General features: G+C 42.2%; 1 protein-coding gene and 1 pseudogene across 1 annotated transcript; one reads left to right on the top strand and one right to left on the bottom strand.

Annotated features, from left to right (window-relative positions):
* Positions 1-2110: 2110 nt before the first annotated feature.
* Positions 2111-2525, bottom strand: LOC125087554 (tubulin beta chain-like). The gene has a single exon (XM_047707991.1). The coding sequence runs from the start codon at positions 2523-2525 to the stop codon at positions 2268-2270; it is 258 nt and encodes an 85-aa protein (XP_047563947.1). The 3' UTR covers positions 2111-2267.
* A 1730-nt stretch (positions 2526-4255) lies between these two features.
* Positions 4256-4680, top strand: LOC125087543 (60S ribosomal protein L22-like; annotated as a pseudogene).
* Positions 4681-19965: the final 15285 nt, after the last annotated feature.

Below are 19965 nucleotides of genomic sequence, written 5' to 3'. Positions count from 1 at the left end.
AGATAGATAGATAGATAGATGTATATGTAAATGTGTGTGCGTGTGTGTATTATAAATAATGCTTGCTCATTTCATCTATCTATCTATCTTTCATCTATCTTTAAAAAGTCTGTTCTAGATCCATGGTGTGGGGAAGAGACTGTAACTATAATGGGAATTTTTAGGGGGATGGAACTGTTCAGAATCCTGATTGTGATGGTGTTAGGCAAATCCATGCATGTGTTAAAATTCATAGAACTGTACACCAAAAGGGAAAAAAGTGAAGGTTAACTTTACTGTATAGTGAAAAGAATTTTTTTTAATTGTTCTTTAAAAAAAAAAAAAGTCTGTTCTAAGCAACTTCGATGTATCATATCCTGTTAAGACAGGAACACAAAAGAATATAAGGCATCTTTGGCCATAAGAAGCTCACAATGTAGTTGGGATCATTGACTTATGAAGAGATAAGCCATACATCAACATCAATAGTTCTCTAACATATGAACTGAGTGCCATGAGATTGTGAAGAGTCTGGCCAAGATTCCTGGATTTATCTGGGAAAGTTGCACAGAAGAAGTGATACCTGAGCTGTGAAATCTTTTTTTTTTTTTTAATTTTTTATTTATTTATTTGACAGAGAGAGATCACAAGTAGGCAGAGAGGCAGACAGAGAGAGAGAGGAGAAAGCAGGCTCCCTGCCAAGCAGAGAGCCCGATGCGGGACTCGATCCCAGGACCCTGAGATCATGACCTGAGCCGAAGGCAGAGGCTTATTAACCCACTGAGCCACCCAGGCGCCCCATGAGCTGTGAAATCTTGATGGTCAAACAGGAATTGTTGGGAAAAAAAGGTTGGGAAGGACATTTATATAGTTAAAACTAAAGAGATATCTATTTCTATGTAACAGATATGTATCTCTCTTATTATATGTGTGTGTGTGTGTGTGTGTGTGTAGATAGATAAATACAGATATATACATATATACACACGTATGTATGTACACATATGCATACAGAATACACACACATATAATATCTAAGTGAGAGGTGATGGTGGCTAGTCATAAGGAGTCCATACATACATTTAATATATTTATAACTTGCAGTTAAACTCTATTTTAGAGGGTGGAGAAGACCCAAAGGGCTCAGGGTACAGGAGAAGTCCAGTGCTCTCCAATTTCATGGCTTCTCCTGGAAAGGCTTAAATAACTCCACAGTTCTTCCTAAAGTGCCTCTCGGGCATTGGTCACTACGGTCTATCATATGTTCTAATACACTGGCCAGAGTTCGTTGTAACAGGAGTGTTCATCATACTCCACAGAAACCAATCTATAAACGGAGGATGTGCTAGTAATTGGCCAAGCACAAGAGACCAGGCCCATGCTAACTGGTGATGGATGAGTCATGGCATCTCTTAGCTTCTTTTTCTCTGCTATCAGCATTTTACCTCCTCCTCTGTACAGCATCTGGTCATAGACGAAACACAAATGGGAAGCCATTAGATGCTGAGAGAAGCCATGAGTCAAGGAGACCTTCTGAGTCAAGCGCTGACTTCATCTCACCTGCCTCTTTCCTCACTCGTCTGCAGCTCCACGGTACCAGGCCAGCCTCCCGCCTTCCTCAGGGACTTTGCACGTGCTTTTCCCACGGACTGTGATGCTCCTCGCCCAGTACAGCTCATGCCCTCCTTTATATTAGGTCTTTATGATAATGTCATGTTTTCAAGGTGAAAAGGGGCACTTCTGGCCACCCCTATCTAAAACCCTCCCCTCCCCACATTTCAAAATTCCTTTCCCAGCTTCATAATTTTCTCCTTGGTCCCACAGTATGGGACATCCTATGGCTCTCCTCAACATTCATCTTTTTTTTTCCTATTTTGTCTCCATCCTGCACTAGAACATAGCCCCCTGCGTGAACAATCTTGCCTATTGTGTTCACTGTTCCATCCTTAATGCTTAAGTCAGAGCCAGACCTTTGGGGGCACTTAAACAAGTAATTCTTCATCCCTAACTCACCGCAGGTGCATTTTCAGCCCTCAGTGCTCTGTGCCCTTGGAAGTAAAGTCCTACGAGCTGCATCCATCGTGAGATGGCTTCTGGGTGCTTCAGCCAATGGAAGGCACTGTGAAGGTGCTTTTTTTTTTTTTTTTTCACTATGAAAATGCTTTAATGGTGGTGTCTGGACAGCAATGTGACGTCAAGACAGGAAGGAGAGCAAGTGCACACAGAGAACAGGTTGTGAGTGAATAAAGCGTTCACACCGCTTCCACGCGCTTTACCAGGTAACAGCTCTAGGCCACCTCCTCCTCGGCCTCCTCCTCGAACTCGCCCTCCTCCTCGGCCATGGCATCCTGGTACTGCTGGTACTCGGACACCAGGTCGTTCATGTTGCTCTCGGCCTCGGTGAACTCCATCTCGTCCATGCCTTCGCCCGTGTAGCAGTGCAGGAAGGCCTTGCGCCGGAACATGGCGGTGAACGTGAACTGCTCCGAGATGCGTTTGAACAGCTCCTGGATGGCCGTGCTGTTGCCGATGAAGGTGGCCGACATCTTGAGGGAGGGAGGAGAGAAGGGCTGTGGTATTCCTTCTTGACCCATCACTGCTTTGGTCCTTAATTTCCAGCAGGAGCTGTCTCTCCTGCAACCAGAGAGCTCCTACCAGGACCTTGTTCCTCCAGTAAATACTCTTTCCTAATTCCTTCCACTGTGGGGGGTGTAATGGCTTTCTGATGCTCCTAATCTCTGGGTACTGCATCTTCTCTAGATTTTTACTTGTAACCCTGCCCACATATAATTAAGATGACCCTTCATTAAAGTCTTTTCCTTAGTACCATCTGCAATGAACTCTCTTTTTCTGCCAGTACTCTGCCTGATAAAGAATTCAATAAACACTTGCTAAAAGACTGCTGAATGAGCGACAATCCTCAGCATCCCTTGAAAACTCGATGGATCACTCTGGCACTGGAACTGCCACTGGGGGGACACCACAGCAGAGAAGGCTACAAGTCAGCAGTGGGGAGATGACTCTGGAATGTCCAGCCAAGCCTTGAACATGTGTATATATAATGCAAGAGCCACTGGCTGAGGAGTAAAGAAGTCAACCCATAAGCTACTTTTCTTCATCAAGCCAATCATTCTGTCTAGTTATTTTGTGTGTCAGCCAAATATTTTCATGCTGATAAAATATGGTCTTTGGAGCAGATCATAATGTTCAAACAGTGGGGTGGCAGAGCGTGAAATAATTGTTGAATTCCAATTTGCTATTTGACCAATTTGCTTAAACTTTCTGAGCTTGCTCATCTACAAAATTAACAGAAACTTCATGGAGAAGTTAGAAGTATAAAGATAGGACTTATGTAAAGTGCTTGTCAGAGTGTGTGACACAGTAGTTACTCAACAAAGGTTAATTTCTCCTCCTTTTCTTCCTGGTTTCATTTCACCTTTTTGTTCCCTCTCTCCTTATGGAACTGCCTCAAATAAAACGGGATCAGAGACATTTTATTCTGCTAAAACCTTTAAATTCCCTGGTTTGAAGAAAAAAAAAATCTGTGCAGTAACGTTTCCGGTCAGGAAAAAGAAGGAATTTATTACCTGGGGGACATTCAGACATCCAAGCAGGAGAGGTCACAAGAAAGAGGAGTCCATAAAAAGACTGAGGAGTCACCCTCCTGACACAAGGCCTCCATAAGGGTCTGCCCCATGCTGTACAAGCAACTCGTTATGCTCGATTGCTTGGCAAGTTGAGCAATATTCACAAGCATCAGATTTGCATGCCGCTGTACCAAAATTGAGCCCATGTAAAGATACTGAACAAGAGAAACTTGGCTGCTCTTCTTTGCCATTGGGGAACACAGAGGGGCCTTCTTAGAAGATTACTGGTGAGAAATCCTTAGTTATAGCTCTAAAATTTACCACTTTACCAGTTTATGTGCATGTTAGGACACACAGATGTATTTCCACTCTAACATGTAACATACCCCTTGTCTTTTTTTGATTATAAACCAAAGAGCATGCTATGAAGGTAGGAGAGCATCAGAGGCTTTGCTTCTAAAAAAATCTGACACACTACAGGATGGAATAACAAAACTGAATATGCTTTCAAACAAAATGCTGTGTTTAAGTATGTCCACATCCTGGAGGCACACTCGTGGGTGACGGTGTACCCAATATCCACGGGTATGTGTGTTCTGTGTTGATCTGCTTGTGCTCCTTTTGCGATAAAGCAATGGGGACTACAGCAACAAATTATAAAACTGTGATGATTGCCCTTTGTGCCTCCAATGATGCCCGTGAAAAAACTTGTGGCAAAGGGGTCAAAAAAACCCGAGCAGGTTCGGAAGTTTACCCTTGACCGCACCCGCTCTGTAGAAGATGGAATCATGGACGCTGCCAATTTTGAGCCGTTTCTTCAAGAGAGAATCCCAGCGAATGGCAAACCTGGGAATCTCAGTGGAAGGGTTGTAACCACTGAAAGGAACGAGAGCAGGATCGCTGTAACTTCTGAGCTGCTTTTTCCCCCAAAAGATCTTTGAAACCTCTCACCAAAAACTATTTGAAGAAGAATAGTCCACGTGATTGGCTGTGCACAGCTGCTAACCGCAAGGAGAGTCAGGCCTTGTGTTACTTCCAGATTCACCAGGATGAGGAAGGGGAGGAGATGAGGATTAACATTCATTTAACAGGAATATTTTGTATGAGTTCTTGAACCAAAAACCAAACAAACAAACAAACTGCAGTGAATGCTATATCTATGTGAGCTGCTGAACGAAGCCGGGATGACTACAGCGATGAAATCAGCTCTGAACTTGAAGGCCAAGAGGACAGAAATGAAATATTTCAACCCCTTTCAAAACAACACAACACAAAACACGACTAGAAATGAGAACATCCCAGATCACAACCTTCCCTTGGGTCCTGCAGAAATGTTTGCACAGCTAAGTCCATGTTGGCTCTGTCTTTAGTCATGGGCCATAGTTGTCAAACACTCATACTGCAAGAGTCAGCACAATATTACTGAAATACACACAGGCATCACATTCCAGGACCAAAAAATGGTACCATGAAAAAGAAGAAAATTAAGGTTCGCCATTTTTTTTTTAAATTCTGGTAGGCACAAAAGCAGATAGGTAAGTGCAGGGGACAAATCATATGGATTAACACAAGCTCTGACATGCAGAATTGTTGACAAATGAAGCAACAGAGATGGAAACATTCCCTGATGTTGACAGACAGGTGCCAACACTACTCTGAAAAAGTGCCAGCGTGTGCACGTGCATGCACGCGCGTGCACACGCACACACACACACAGGTGTTCCTTATGCCATACATACCACTGTGTTCAGTGTAAGATTTATATGGCCTGTTGTAGAATAAAAATTATCTACTCAGCACATTAAAAGTACAGATTCTTTAAGCAAAAGTTATATAAGATTGCCATTAAAACTATACTCATTATACAACAAACACTTGCTATCTATTATGTGTGTTTTTTTTTTCTCTATGACTGATACGATAATGTCTAAGGCACATCCCCATCCTAAAGCAGAGAGGGCAGAGTAAAAAATCAACAACCAAAGAATTTAATAGGTAATAACACAAAGTAAAGTTCACAGAGTTAAGAGAAAGGAGTAATCGCTTCCTGTAATGGAACGGGGAAGAACAGAATGTCCCATGGAAGAGTAAAATTTCATTAAGAATTTGGAAGTTAAGTAGAATTTTGTTGGGTGGAAGTGGAAGTTAGGTGAAGGAAATGCACAGCTGTTCCAAAAAAAATTAGTACATCATTAAAACTCTAAAGACTTGCATGGATTGTGACATACTGAGAAATATATTGCTTTAAAGGCTGGAACTGTGGGGTTCATAAGTGCAGCAGAGCCTAGCTTGTCCTGACTTGCAGAAGGGTAGGACTTGGATGAGAAAAGCCTGGTGTCTGCCATTGCTCTTAATTCTGATGCTCTATGGCCTCCCTCGGTGGTACAAGGACTCACCCCAGACTCCCAAGTGCCATCCACGTCTGTCCCAGACACATTTTCCCTTGACAGCCAGTCAATCACTTCAGTTAACAATGTCACCCCTTCCTGAGTTCTTTTTCCATAGCAGCATGAGTGATGCACTGTGTTTAAATCAGGATCGCCTTATTGGAATCTTCTTATGAGTAGTCATATTCAGTGTAATTTTAAATATTGGGTTATTACTGAGAAGCCCATCTATACACAGTTTCCCCAAAACTCCTTGTCATGGATCATCTCTAATGTCCATATGTTTGCTCATTTAGCAAAATTTCATGAAGTGTTCCTCTATGCCTGGGTAGCAGATCCTGTCCCTGTCCTGTTCACATCTTGGTGTATATTATTTCAATGCACAATATCAGCTTCCAATGACCAAATCCTGCTTTCTTTTCTTCTTCTTTTTTTTCTTCCTTATGGGGCTTCTCTCGCAGCTGGCGTATGTTTTGCCGCCCAACTGGTAGGAGTAATTGACCCTAATTATCACAAAGAACTAATGCTATAAAATGGGGTCAAAACATGTGAAGAACTCAGGGAACTGAATGCTTGTTGGTGCTTCTACGCCTGGAGATGAGACTGAACGTGTGACTGCAGGAGTTTCAACGACAGCAGCCTGACAGGAGCCTGGTGAGGGTTCTGATATTTAGGGAAGAGGTTCTGAGGTTCTCCTGGGTGGGCAACCAGTAGAAACATGGGGCAAGAATGAGGAATATATGAAATGTGTACAAGAGAAGGAAGAAAATGTAGGTCAAGTGCAGCCTTGAGACCAACTGAGCTGACTGTGGTTTACCCTGCGACCCCTCCTGTTTGGAGTATTTTATTTAATTATTTAATAAATTGCATCTGATCACCGCCTCAAAGCATCGACGTAAGACAGAATGAAACTGACACGGCACACCAGTGTCAGGAGTGGTGCGAGCAAGGGTCAGCCTGAAGTACATTACGCCAGTGCCCACCGACATCTCACACTTTCCACTTCAGCGCAACTGCCAGCACCTGCACTTCTCTGCCCAGAGGCTCCCCGTTGCTTTCTGGAGGGTGCTCCGCTGCCAGCATGGCAAATTGGAGTTGTCAGAGTATTTAAAAGCAAAACCCTGGGAATACCCTCAATTAATAAAATTGATTGGAGTTTGTCTATCATTTCCCTAGTGACCTCACTCTTTTTATAGGATGACTCTAAGTCACAGGCTCTACACTGATCCCTGATTTCCCTCTGTGAGTTAATCTCTATTTATCCATAGCTGTAACTGGCTTGGTAACACACTCTTTCTTGGCTGCATTCCCTTCTTTGTCTATCTTCCTCAATCTTCTGTGGGTATTTTCTGTCATCTCCCAAATAAAATACTTTCACTCAAATCCCTGACTTAAGTTCGGCTTCTGGGATCCCCAACTAAGGCAGTCTGGTACTTGTCATTTGGTCATACTGTTGGCTGTTCCCCAGGAAATGGAGTAGAATTTGAGTTCAGATCAACAAGCCTCCCAGAAAATGTGGACAGGAAGACAGAAGGCTCATAATTTCACTGGCAGGAATTCCCTCCTCTACTCTAGTTCAAGGCCACCTGGGAGGTAGGCTGCAGTGCCATGGCAGGTGATTTCTGGCTGCTCCTGGCATAACCTAGATCCTTACGAAAGATAATAAATGATGGAAAGTTGTCATGCTACTATCAAGAGAGAGCATCACAGCTCATGTGACAGTGAGACAGAGACCGCAATTAATTTTCATTTCTTAGATTTTCTTCAGACATTGACTAATTCACTCTGTCATCCTCAAAATGTCAGAGTAGTTCTATGGCATCTCTAACATATAACCTCATTCTTATGGCACTTTAAATGTATCAGTATAGAAATCAGATCGATTGACTATATCAATAGACTCAGCTTACCTCATGTGCTTGGCATGAAGCCACACATTTCAGATCTTGCTTCTTATACTCAAGATTAACGGCCAAGGATATATACCTGACCCACGCTGGACAAATCCAATTCTCTCTTCCATAAATTCTGTGTTGGGATTTACAAAATCTAGTTAATTGAAATGGGAAGCTTGCCTGAGAAGACCTTATTTAATTACATCCAGAGTTAAGGGAAAAAAAAAAAAAGATAACTCCTAGGAAACAGAGAAGAAGAAGGATTAAAGCCCACCTGCAAGAGAAAGGAGAGAAGGTGCAACTAGAGATTTGGAGAAAGTAATCGGATTTCTAACAGCTTCTTAGTGCCTACTTCCCAGCTTTTTATGTGGTCCTGCTGTCATTTTTTCTCTTGGATCTACAGATCCCACTGTACCTTAGAACAAGTTTCTCCCTTTGGCCTTGAGTTAACTTGAGGGATTTTTTAGTGATTTGAAACCAAAAGAACCTTGGTTAAAATAAGCACACTTGACTCTCTGCTCAGGGACAAGGGGGACCATCACTTTCTTGGTTTTCAGTGTATCTAACTCAGTCACTTGGCACACAGTAGACCTTCATTAAGTGTTGGTCAGAAGAAAAGTGAATACAAAATATCAGTATTTTGTACTGATACTTCCGCAGAAACACTTCCTCAGAAACACCAAGAAGCATGTATGTGTTTCACAACAAGAAAAAGCTTTCCACCGTGGGAAGCAGCTGACCAATGTTCATCCATGCATAGGGCTGGAATGCTCATGCTTTGGATTTATTTTAATCAGTAATTGCCCACTCATTTAATCCATTTGAAAAACAGTCTTAACCACCCTTCAAATTATTGGTGGTGTGTGTTTCTCCGGGATATGTAGTAAGGTATTAATTCACCTTGAAACATTTAGGCGTCTTTATCACTCTCAGATGTTCAAAGTGTCAGCAGAGGAGAGGGATGAAGGGAAACTTAGAATGGTTAAACTAGAGAAATGAGGTCTCAATCTTTGGCAAATCCAACACTTCATCAAAACCAATAGGAAGAGTGAAGTGTTGTGGGCTGTTGTTTCTTGAGATGTGCATTAAGGAAAGACTAAATTTAGCAAATACTAAAGTCCCTCTTGTAATGTTTTATGATTGTTATAGTATTTGGTAACTTCTGTTCCCCTCTGGCTGTGATGTGAGAGGCTCCCCTCCACCACGTCACCCCCATGACAGCAATCTCTAGTTGTAAAATGGTAAGACCGTCAGCCAGCAATAATTTGCAATCTAAACAGACTTGACGCTCCCTGACATTTATTGAAACCTCAGACCCCGTGCACTGGTTTCAGTTTTCCTCCCTTTGCTCTGTTTTTACAGACAGACAAGTGCTTAGACTTAGGTTTAATAATGAGGAGAAATTTCTTCTTGGCCTACTCTTGCTTGTGTTGGCTGCACTGGGGCTTGCAACAGACGGGTGGTTGGAGTTAATTACACTAAATGGTGAGAACATTATTTGACCCCACCGGTTCAGCCCCAGAGGCTGTTTGCCTCCTCACAGACATAGGCAGATGGAATGCTTCATAGGTTGGGCAGAGAGCAGGAGCCACGTAGAGAGAGCTCTCTGCTTAAGACCAGACCTGGGGTTTCACCTCTTAACACAGCTTGGAACTGCAGGCTCTTTGATAAGTATAAACCGGTGATGCTCCAAGGAACACAGAATGACATCAGGGACTAGGAAAACCTATCTTACCTGGCAGAATTGCTCTCAATGATAGCAGTCATCCTCACCATGGTACACCTCATTCTTTTTCAGGAAAGATGGAGGACTTCACCACAAACTTGACTCTGACAAGCCAAAAGGAAAACTGTTGTCTCATATGTCATTGCATGTGGTGACACATGTGACATGTCATCTGGTGACATGTTACAATTATATTCGAGAGCCAGTGATAACTACATATTTAGCTCAGTACATGACACTTAGTGCCTGTGAATGTTCTTGGCCTTGTAGTTTCTAATCATGATGGTAACAATGACGACCCATGTTCTTGTCCCAGGGATAATTTGTCACTCATTATTCTCAAGAAGAAAAATTAACGAGTACACCTAGGTGTGGTGAAGGCTCATTGCTAGTTTGCTGAGCCACAGCACAGCTTCAGGTATATCGCAAGTGTAACAAGGCCAGAGAGACAGTACATTGTTGACTTAATACTGACAAGAAGATCTTTGTTCCTAGATTCGCGCTTTTCTGTTACATGTGAACTCCATGCAGATCATTCAGAAACTCTTGGGAGTCTCTAAGCAGCAAGGGCTCACCTGATGTGTCTGGCACTACCGAGCCCATGAAACAGCACCACACCACACCATGCTTTTAAAAACCTGCCAGAATCCCTGCTTTAAGCTGCAATGTCAAATAATTTGTAGTCCATGTCACAGTTTATGAAACCTACCACAGTAACAGAGGAGGGAAGAGATGAGTAGTGTCCACAGAGATGTTTCCTACTCTTATTTAACAGGAAGTGGTCCAAACAATTCTTTTTTTTTTTTTTTAAGATTTTATTTATTTATTTGACAGAGAGAGATCACAAGTAGATGGAGAGGCAGGCAGAGAGAGAGAGGGAAGCAGGCTCCCTGCTGAGCAGAGAGCCCGATGCGGGACTCGATCCCAGGACCCCGAGATCATGACCTGAGCCGAAGGCAGCGGCTTAACCCACTGAGCCACCCAGGCGCCCCAAGGTCCAAACAATTCTTGATCCTACGCCATATAGACAGGCTCCTTTTCTGCACGATGGTGGCTACCATCTTTCCTCTTTTGTCAAGGTCAAAATGATGAGTGGTAAGAGAATCAAGAATATACCCCAGCATGCCAATGAGTTCGTCATAATGTATCAGTTGGGAAAGAGTGGTCTAGGGTTGGGTTTTAATTTAGGTAAGAGCCCTCTTTAGGTAAGTGTCCTGACTGCATCCCCTTGAAAGCAGGGTGATTCATGTTCGGTGATCACACTCCACCACCCTAGTCCCACTCAACTAGCATATACTGGATTGTCATTACATTATTGTACCACATGGAGTTGGTACAATTCATCTCCTCCCAAGTATAACCTCCTCCAAACACAGGGACCTTGTGAATCAGCAGCACCTTTGCACCCTTCTCACATAGGCGGCACACGACCACAGGTATGTCCACACCCGGAATAAGACAGGATACAGAAACTACAGTGGTGCTCAACCTTGTCAAATAATTACCATGTTTCATAAAGGAGTTTGTTTTGCAAAATGTTTACATAAGACAAGTGTGCAGTGCTTATATTCCCCAGTAAAAGATAATTAAGAGTGGTAGGGTGTGCAGTTAAAGTACAGAAACAGTGAGATTCAAGAGTTAAAACACTGTTGTACCACAACCAACTATATGTTCATAAGGAGTAAGTGTGGGCTATAGACTTACACAAAAGAGCTGACATACTTTTTTTAAACGAAGAAATGACATTTATTAGGAGTGACTACTTTCAGAGCTAAGATGGTGGTAGCTATATCACAGAGTCTGGGAGGTAGGATCAAGACGTAAGGGAAATCCAGGACTACACGGTATGTAAGAAGCAAGTTTAGGCACCGAGAAGAGAGGAGCAAAATAAATAAAAATAAATTCCATTCTGATCCCAAGATTGAGGATTTCAGGAAAAAGTGGGAGACCACTGCTTTCTACAGTAATTATTTCTTAAGCACACACACACACACACACACACACACACGTGGGTGCAAACTGCAGAGAGGATTAGTGCACACAGGATAAGAAAATCTTCCCGGAGACTCAACAGTACATCTAAATAGTCAAGCTGTGTTGTTGTTTGCTTCATTTCTGTTTGTGGGCTTTTTGTTTATTTCCAGAAACTTGTAGAGGGGACTCTCCAGACAGGGGGAAGTGTTAGAAAGGTGCTGGCCTAAAAGATCTCAGACCATTCCAAGAACACAAGTGGCTGGAACCTACTGATCAGGGCTGAGGACAACCAGAGCCACGTAAGAGAGACACAGGGGCAATGCTGTGAACTTGGCGTTTGTCCTGTGTGCAGCAAGGAGGCAACAAGGAGCTCCCTGAGAAGCACTGCCTGGTCAGATGGGTATTTTAGAGAGGTCACGACAGCAGCTTTATGGAGGAGAGATCAATGGTTAAGCTGGAGTCACAGCGACCGGCCAGTGAGAAGACAGTCTAAGGAGCACCCAACAGGGTTGACACGAAGACAAACATAGTGGGAAAGCACAGTCACTGGGAAAATTGAAGGTTACACTTGCAGAAAAATCATGGTAGACTAAGAAGACTAAGCCTATCATGACTTAACAGAGTTCTGATTCCAGTCAGGGGCTGCTGGAAATAAGAAATACGAAAGAAGGAATAGATCTAAGGAAAAACAGATCTCTCAGTTCAGATTTGCATATAGGAAGTCTGAAATTCCTACAGGCACCTAAGCTCGGGTACTGCATATCTAATAAATATCAAAGTCAGGATCCAAACCTCAGTTCTGCTGGACTCTAGTCTATGCTCTTCTTTTTTTTTTTTTTTTTTTTTTTTTTTTTAAAGATTTTATTTATTTATTTGACAGACAGAGATCACAAGCAGGCAGAGAGGCAGGCAGAGAGACAGGAGGAAGCAGGCTCCCTGCTGAGCAGAGAGCCCGATGCGGGGCTCGATCCCAGGATTCCAAGATCATGACCTGAGCCGAAGGCAGCGGCCCAACCCGCTGAGCCACCCAGGCGCCCCTATGCTCTTCTTATAGACCTCATATCTCCCTAGAAATAACAGGAAATAAAACCGTGTAATAAGTTAATCATAAAACAGGGTATGAGATATGTCCAGAGGCAAGAGTTGATTCAATATATTCATGAAGGCAAGATATTATCGATGAATTTATATATTTTTTTCTCCGAAGAGACTTTCTTTCATATCACAGAAAAACTACCTGTTACTCTATCTTTACAAGCAATGTGCAATCAGGGAGGATTAATTTACAGTCTTAGCCATGTGCTGGAATCCTATCCTGTCTTTCTTCACCCAGCACAAAGCTCAGTGCAAGAAGCTCTAGGCAGAGACTCCTGAAGGTCATACGGATGACAGTGACGTTAATAAAAATCAGTGACAATGGAAGGATTCACCAGATTCAAGTATTTATTCCTCTGGCAGAATTCTATTCTTAATACTCTCTCATTTTCTAGCAAGCAGATTTATCCTTTAAAAATGATCTGTTGTAATGCAAACTTTCTTATCTTTCCAAAGATAAGATTTAATGAAGACAAAAGACTTCAACTTTGGAGATTCAAATGAGATTTAAAGATTTAAATGAGATTTAAAGATTTAAATGAAGAACAGATTTCCACCTTAGAGGAGAGATACTAGTTAGAATTTTAAGGAGCAAAATCAGCTGAAAGATTTATGATAGCACTTAAATACACAGCCTTCAGACTGCGTGCCCAAGCATGACCAAAGAGCAGGTAATAACAGATCTCATTAGACGTTGTTTATTTAATTTAACATTATTCTGTCACAGATGTTTTACCTGCTGGGTACAGCTAATTTTTTTCAGTAGTTTAAATAATGCCCAAATACACAGGAATATATCTGTAATAACAAAGGGCTATAAATGCGAATTCAGAAAGTCACCAAATTATCCCAACTCAGTGGAACCTTCTGGAGCTATAGCTTTAAGTTTTCTGCATCTGTTCCCTTTTTCCATAACAGCCTGGAAACAAGTCGTACCTACCAACTCAGAAAGAACCCTAGAAAAAGAATCCACCATGGAAAACACTAAGTTTCTCCATTATTTTTCTATTTGTTTTCTTTTTCCCTCCCTATTGCTACCACACACACACACTCTCTCTCTCTCTCTCTCTCTCTCTCTCCTCTCTCTCTCCTCCTCCTCCCCCCATTTTTTTAATGTAAAGTATCTTCAACTTTTATTTGAGAGAAACATAGTAACATTCAAATGTAACTTAAATCAAAAAAGATTCCACCCAGAAGCCCCCAGTTCTCATTTACTTTTCATTTTCTTTAAGCTTTGCAGGTACAGATCGTATTTCATTTGTGCTCTATATCTTCATTAAAAAATTTCTGAGACCCTCCTATGAGCCAAACACTAAGATCCAAGAGTAGAGGTGTCACCTCACTTTTCCTGGTCCCCTGGAAGAGAAGGGTGGCTCCTGAGGGCTCTGTCCCTTTCCTGGGGGAAGATCAGCCTCAGTTCCCCAGCTCAGACCTGAGCTTCCTTCCCCCATAACAAGAGTGTCCTGAGCCTAGGGGTTCTGTTGGGCCCCAGCCCTGGGTCCTTGTGAGATGCTGGGGCCAGAAGCAAGTGGGAGCCTGACCTTGGTGATTAAGCTGGAAGCCACTTCCTCTCCTTCATGACAGGCAAATGTCATTTCCCCAGTTTTCACCCAAGAGGAAGCTCTGAGCAGGTTCTACCCCTGGCCTCTGACATCCAGGAGCTTTACCAGGTGACCAAGAAGTGAAAGTGGGTGATTCTAGAGCTGCCTGAGCACGCAGAGAAGCAAAAGGTCACAGTAGTGAGGGCTCATCCACCTCTGGCTGAAGTTCCCGGAGCGGGAGGTGGGAGCTGGCCTGCGCCACCATGGAGGCTGAGGGAGCAGAGCCAAGAATATAGAAGTCTGGAGGCAACAGTGGCTTAAAGCCTTCGCCTTCAGCTCAGGGCATGATCCTGGGGTCCTGGGATCAAGCCCCACATCGGACTCTGCTCAGAGGGGAGCCTGCTTCCTCCTTTCTCTCTGCCTGCCTCTCTGCCTACTTGTGATCTCTGCCTGTCAAATGAATAAATAAAATCTTAAAAAAAAAAAAAAAGGAAAAGAAGAAGAAGAAGTCTGGAGGTCTGGGGCAGCCTCTGGCTCTTTTCCCTTCCGGGGGCTGAGGGGATGAGGTAGAAAGCTACCCAGAAAGGCAGAGACAGAGGTAAGCCTTCACCCCATGTGCCGGCTCTTTCTCTCTTCTCCTTCCTTCTGCCTTCTCCCCCCACCTCTTCTCTTCTGCTTCCTCTTCTCCTTTTAGGGTCTAATGTTTTAAAGAATTCTATGCATGTATTTGAGATTAAAGCAACTTCTGGGCAGAACTTTACAGAACAAGATACACCAGTGTTAATGATTTCACACAGAAACAAATATCCTTGAATATTCAGTAAGAAAAATAAAAGACGCTTGTGGAGAGACTACATTGCACATATGCCCACTTAATTTTCTGTTTATGTCACTTCCATCCTCATCCAAAAAAAACTATGGTCACATTACTTAGCTTTATATATATTTAAAATATAATTAATAACTCATTATTCAATAGGATAATGAATTTAATGAATTTAAACTTAGTGAAGCTATCAGTTTTTATTAAACATTTTTAAAGCTAAGATGGTCAAGAAAAGAAGTTAAATTTTCCTCTGTGGTTTTGCATTATCTCCAATATGAATATGGAAGTAATATTGTTGAGCTGAAAATGTTGCTCTATGATGAAAATTTCTGACCACAATGCTAACAGATTGATAGTGTTTCTGAAAATCTTGATGAATTAAGAGAATAATCTGCCATAATCTGATTTGACATTGACAATATAGTCTAAAATCTTCTTGTTAAAAAATACTTCAAGGATCAAGGAGCAATTGGAGAACCAAACTTTGGGAAAAAGTTGTCAGTGAAGTATGGAAGATAAGCAGGACAGCCTTGGAGATGTTTAGACCACTCAGAAAAGGCCCCTAGTTTGACCCTAATTTAATACTAGAATTCTCTTTGATGCTTAAAATATTGGAAACAATCGCTTATATTTGGGAGATGAGATGGTAAAATTTTTAATTCTCCATTATTTTCCAGGAACTTTTAGCCAAAGATACATACATCTACTTAGACTTCAGATTCTTTCTCTTCCCAACTTCATGTCTTCTGATGCCACTGTCCTTCCAGTCACACAGAACTTCATACAGAAATGAAGCTTCCTACTTGTTTCTGACTCTTCCTCTGTCCCATCTTCTATGTTTTGTTAAATTTTAGGGCATGTCAATGCCAGCAGCTCTGAGTTAAAACAAGTGTTGGCAAACATATTTTGGTAAAGTGCCCACCAGTAAATAATTTGGTCTTCGTGGGCCATACTGTGTCTGTCACAACACTCACCCCTGCTCCTGTAGCACAAAAGTAGCCACAAACAGTACGTAAATGGATGAGTGCATCTACGGTTCCAATAAAACTTTATCATGAAATCAGGCAACAGGCAGATTTGGTGCGAAGGACCATACTTTGCCAACTACTGAGCTAGAACATGTGTTCCTCCCTCTCCATACCTACTGTTAAATCCTAACAAACTCTCACTAATTCTCACTTATAAGTATCACTCTGCTCTTTTATCTACTTCCATTTCCTGTCTCTCCCCAGCCAAAGTCTCCTTGTGTTGTCACAGTAATCTTCCTTAGGTGTAACTCACTCATCTTGTTCCCCATAGAGAAAACACATCTGTAGGCCTCGATTATCTATAATACTAAGGTTTATAGTCTTTGCAGAATAAAGTCCCGCCAAGTTTCATATCTCACCCCTTATACTTAAGAGTGATACTTGCCCTTCAAATAGTCCTGATCCTTCTTACAATTCTTTTACTTTCTCTTCTTCTCAGGATAGTCTTCTCTTTACTTTTACTTGTTCATATCTTACCTATAATTCAAAGTCTTCACTCCCTTATCAACTACTCATGACTTACCCCTTTGCATGGTCTACAAGGAAGAGATAAAATTATATGTATACAGGAGACCACCATGGGAAACAAACTGAGATTTAAAAAGAGCCAGTGGGGGGGAGGAGTCAAGATGGCGGAGAAGTAGCAGGCTGAGACTACTTCGGGTAGCGGGAGATCAGCTAAATAGCTTATCTAAAGATTGCAAACACCTACAAATCCAACGGGAGATTGAAGAGAAGAAGAACAGCAATTCTAGAAACAGAAAATCAACCAATATCTGCAAGGTAGGACTGGCGGAGAAGTGAATCCAAAGCGACGGGAAGATAGACCGTGGGGGGAGGGGCCGGCTCCCGGCGAGCGGTGGAGCAACGGAGCAAAATCGGGACTTTTAAAAGTCTGTTCTGCTGAGGGACATCGCTCCAGAGGCTTAACTGGGGTGAAGCCCAGGCGGGGTCAGCGCGGCCTCAGGTCCCGCAGGGTCGCAGAAGGATCGGGGGTGTCTCAGTGTCGCAGAGCTTACCGGTATGAGAACGGGGAAGCCGGCTACAGAGACAGAGCTGAGGAGTGACTCTCAGCTCGGGGTTGCCTTGAACCGGTCGCAGGCTCGGTCAGCTTGGAGCGCGGCTGGAGGCCAGGGTGACGGGAGTCATTGGGCGCTGTTCTCTGAGGGCGCACTGAGGAGTGGGGCCCCGGGCTCTCGGCTCCTCCGGGCCGGAGACCGGGAGGCTGCCATCTTCATTCCCGTCCTCCGGACTCTACGGAAAGCGCTCAAGGAACAAAAGCTCCCGAAAGCAAACCCAGCAAACCCGAGCGGATTACTCAGCGCGGCCCCGGGTAAGGGCTGTGCAACTCCGCCTGGGGCAAAGACGCTTGAGAATCACTACAGCAGGCCCCTCCTCCAGAAGATCAACGGGAAACCCAGCCAGGACCAAGTTCACCTACCAAGGAGAGCGGCGGAATTCCAGAGGAGAAGAAAGCAAAGCACGGAACTCATGGCTTTCTCCCCATGATTTTTTAGCCTTGCAGTTAATTTAATTTTTTTTTCTTTTTTAATTTTTTTTTCTTTTTCTCTTCTTCTGCTAAATTTTTTTAACTTTTACCATTTTCTTTTTTAACGTTTTTTAAATACTTTATCTAATATATATATATTTTTTTCCTCTTTTTATATTTTTTCTTTATCGGCTTTCTTCTTTTTTTTAATAGTTTCTTTTTTTTTTTTTCTTTCTGAACCCCTTTTTATCCCCTTTCTCCCCCCTCACAATTTGGGATCTCTTCTGATTTGGTTAAAGCATATTTTCCTGGGGTTGTTGCCACCCTTTTAGTATTTTACTTGCTCCTTCATAAACTCTTATCTGGACAAAATGACAAGGCGGAAAAATTCACAACAAAAAAAAGAACAAGAGGCAGTACCAAAGGCTAGGGACCTAATCAATACAGACATTGGTAATATGTCAGATATAGAGTTCAGAATGACGATTCTCAAGGTTCTAGCCGGGCTTGAAAAAGGCATGGAAGATATTAAAGCAACCCTCTCGGGAGATAGAAAAGCCCTTTCTGGAGAAATAAAAGAACTAAAATCTAACCAAGTTGAAATCAAAAAAGCTATTAATGCGGTGCAATCAAAAAGGGAGGCTCTCACTGCTAGGATAAATGAGGCAGAAGAAAGAATTAGCGATATAGAAGACCAAATGACAGAGAATAAAGAAGCTGAGCAAAAGAGGGACAAACAGCTACTGGACCACGAGGGGAGAATTCGAGAGATAAGTGACACCATAAGACGAAACAACATTAGAATAATTGGGATTCCAGAAGAAGAGGAAACAGAGAGGGGAGCAGAAGGTATATTGGAGAGAATTATTGGAGAGAATTTCCCCAATATGGCAAAGGGAACAAGCATCAAAATTCAGGAGGTTCAGAGAACCCCCCTCAAAATCAATAAGAATAGGTCCACACCCCGTCATCTAATAGTAAAATTTACAAGTCTTAGTGACAAAGAAAATATCCTGAAAGCAGCCCGGGAAAAGAAGTCTGTAATGTACAATGGTAAAAATATTAGATTGGCAGCAGACTTATCCACAGAGACCTGGCAGGCCAGAAAGAGCTGGCATGAGATATTCAGAGCACTAAATGAGAAAAACATGCAGCCAAGAATACTATATCCAGCTAGGCTATCATTGAAAATAGAAGGAGAGATTAAAAGCTTCCAGGACAAACAAAAACTGAAAGAATTTGCAAATACCAAACCAGCTCTACAGGAAATATTGAAAGGGGTCCTCTAAGCAAAGAGAGACCCTCAAAGTAGTAGATCAGAAAGAAACAGAGACAATAAACAATAACAGTCACCTTAAAGGCAATACAATGGCACTAAATTCATATCTCTCAATACTTACCCTGAATGTTAATGGGCTAAATGCCCCAATCAAAAGACACAGGGTATCAGAATGGATAAAAAAAACAAAACCCATCTATATGTTGCCTACAAGAAACTCATCTTAAACCCGAAGACACCTCCAGGTTTAAAGTGAGGGGGTGGAAAAGAATTTACCATGCTAATGGACATCAGAAGAAAGCAGGAGTGGCAATCCTTATATCAAATCAATTAGATTTTAAGCCAAAGACTATAATAAGAGGTGAGGAAGGACACTATATCATACTCAAAGGAACTGTCCAACAAGAAGATCTAACAATTTTAAATATCTATGCCCCTAACGTGGGAGCAGCCAACTATATAAACCAATTAATAACAAAATCAAAGAAACACATCGACAAGAATACAATAATAGTAGGGGATTTTAACACTCCCCTCACTGAAATGGACAGATCATCCAAGCAAAAGATCAACAAGGAAATCAAGGCCTTAAATGACACACTGGACCAGATGGACATCACAGATATATTCAGAACATTTCATCCCAAAGCAACAGAATACACATTCTTCTCTAGTGCACATGGAACATTCTCCAGAATAGATCACATTCTTGGTCCTAAATCAAGTCTCAACCGGTATCAAAAGATTGGGATCATTCCCTGCATATTTTCAGACCACAATGCTCTAAAGCTAGAACTCAATCACAAGAGGAAATTTGGAAAGAACCCAAATACATGGAAACTAAACAGTTTCCTTCTAAAGAATGAATGGGTCAACCAGGAAATTAAAGAAGAATTGAAAAAATTTATGGAAACAAATGATAATGAAAACACAACGGTTCAGAATCTGTGGGACACAATAAAGGCAGTCCTGAGAGGAAAATATATAGCGGTACAAGCCTTTCTCAAGAAACAAGAAAGGTCTCAGGTACACAACCTAACCCTACACCTAAAGGAGCTGGAGAAAGAACAAGAAAGAAAGAAACCCTAAACCCAGCAGGAGAAGAGAAATCATAAAGATCAGAGCAGAAATCAATGAAATAGAAACCAAAAAAACAATA

The sequence above is a fragment of the Lutra lutra genome, chromosome 16 (assembly GCF_902655055.1).
Source record: "Lutra lutra chromosome 16, mLutLut1.2, whole genome shotgun sequence".
NCBI classification, from domain to species: Eukaryota; Metazoa; Chordata; class Mammalia; order Carnivora; family Mustelidae; genus Lutra; species Lutra lutra.
This window is presented reverse-complemented; position numbering and strand designations above follow the sequence as displayed.

Bases quoted from the DNA above. Each gene is read 5' to 3' on its own strand.
- LOC125087554 (XM_047707991.1), bottom strand. From the start codon at position 2,525: ATGTCGGCCACCTTCATCGGCAACAGCACGGCCATCCAGGAGCTGTTC.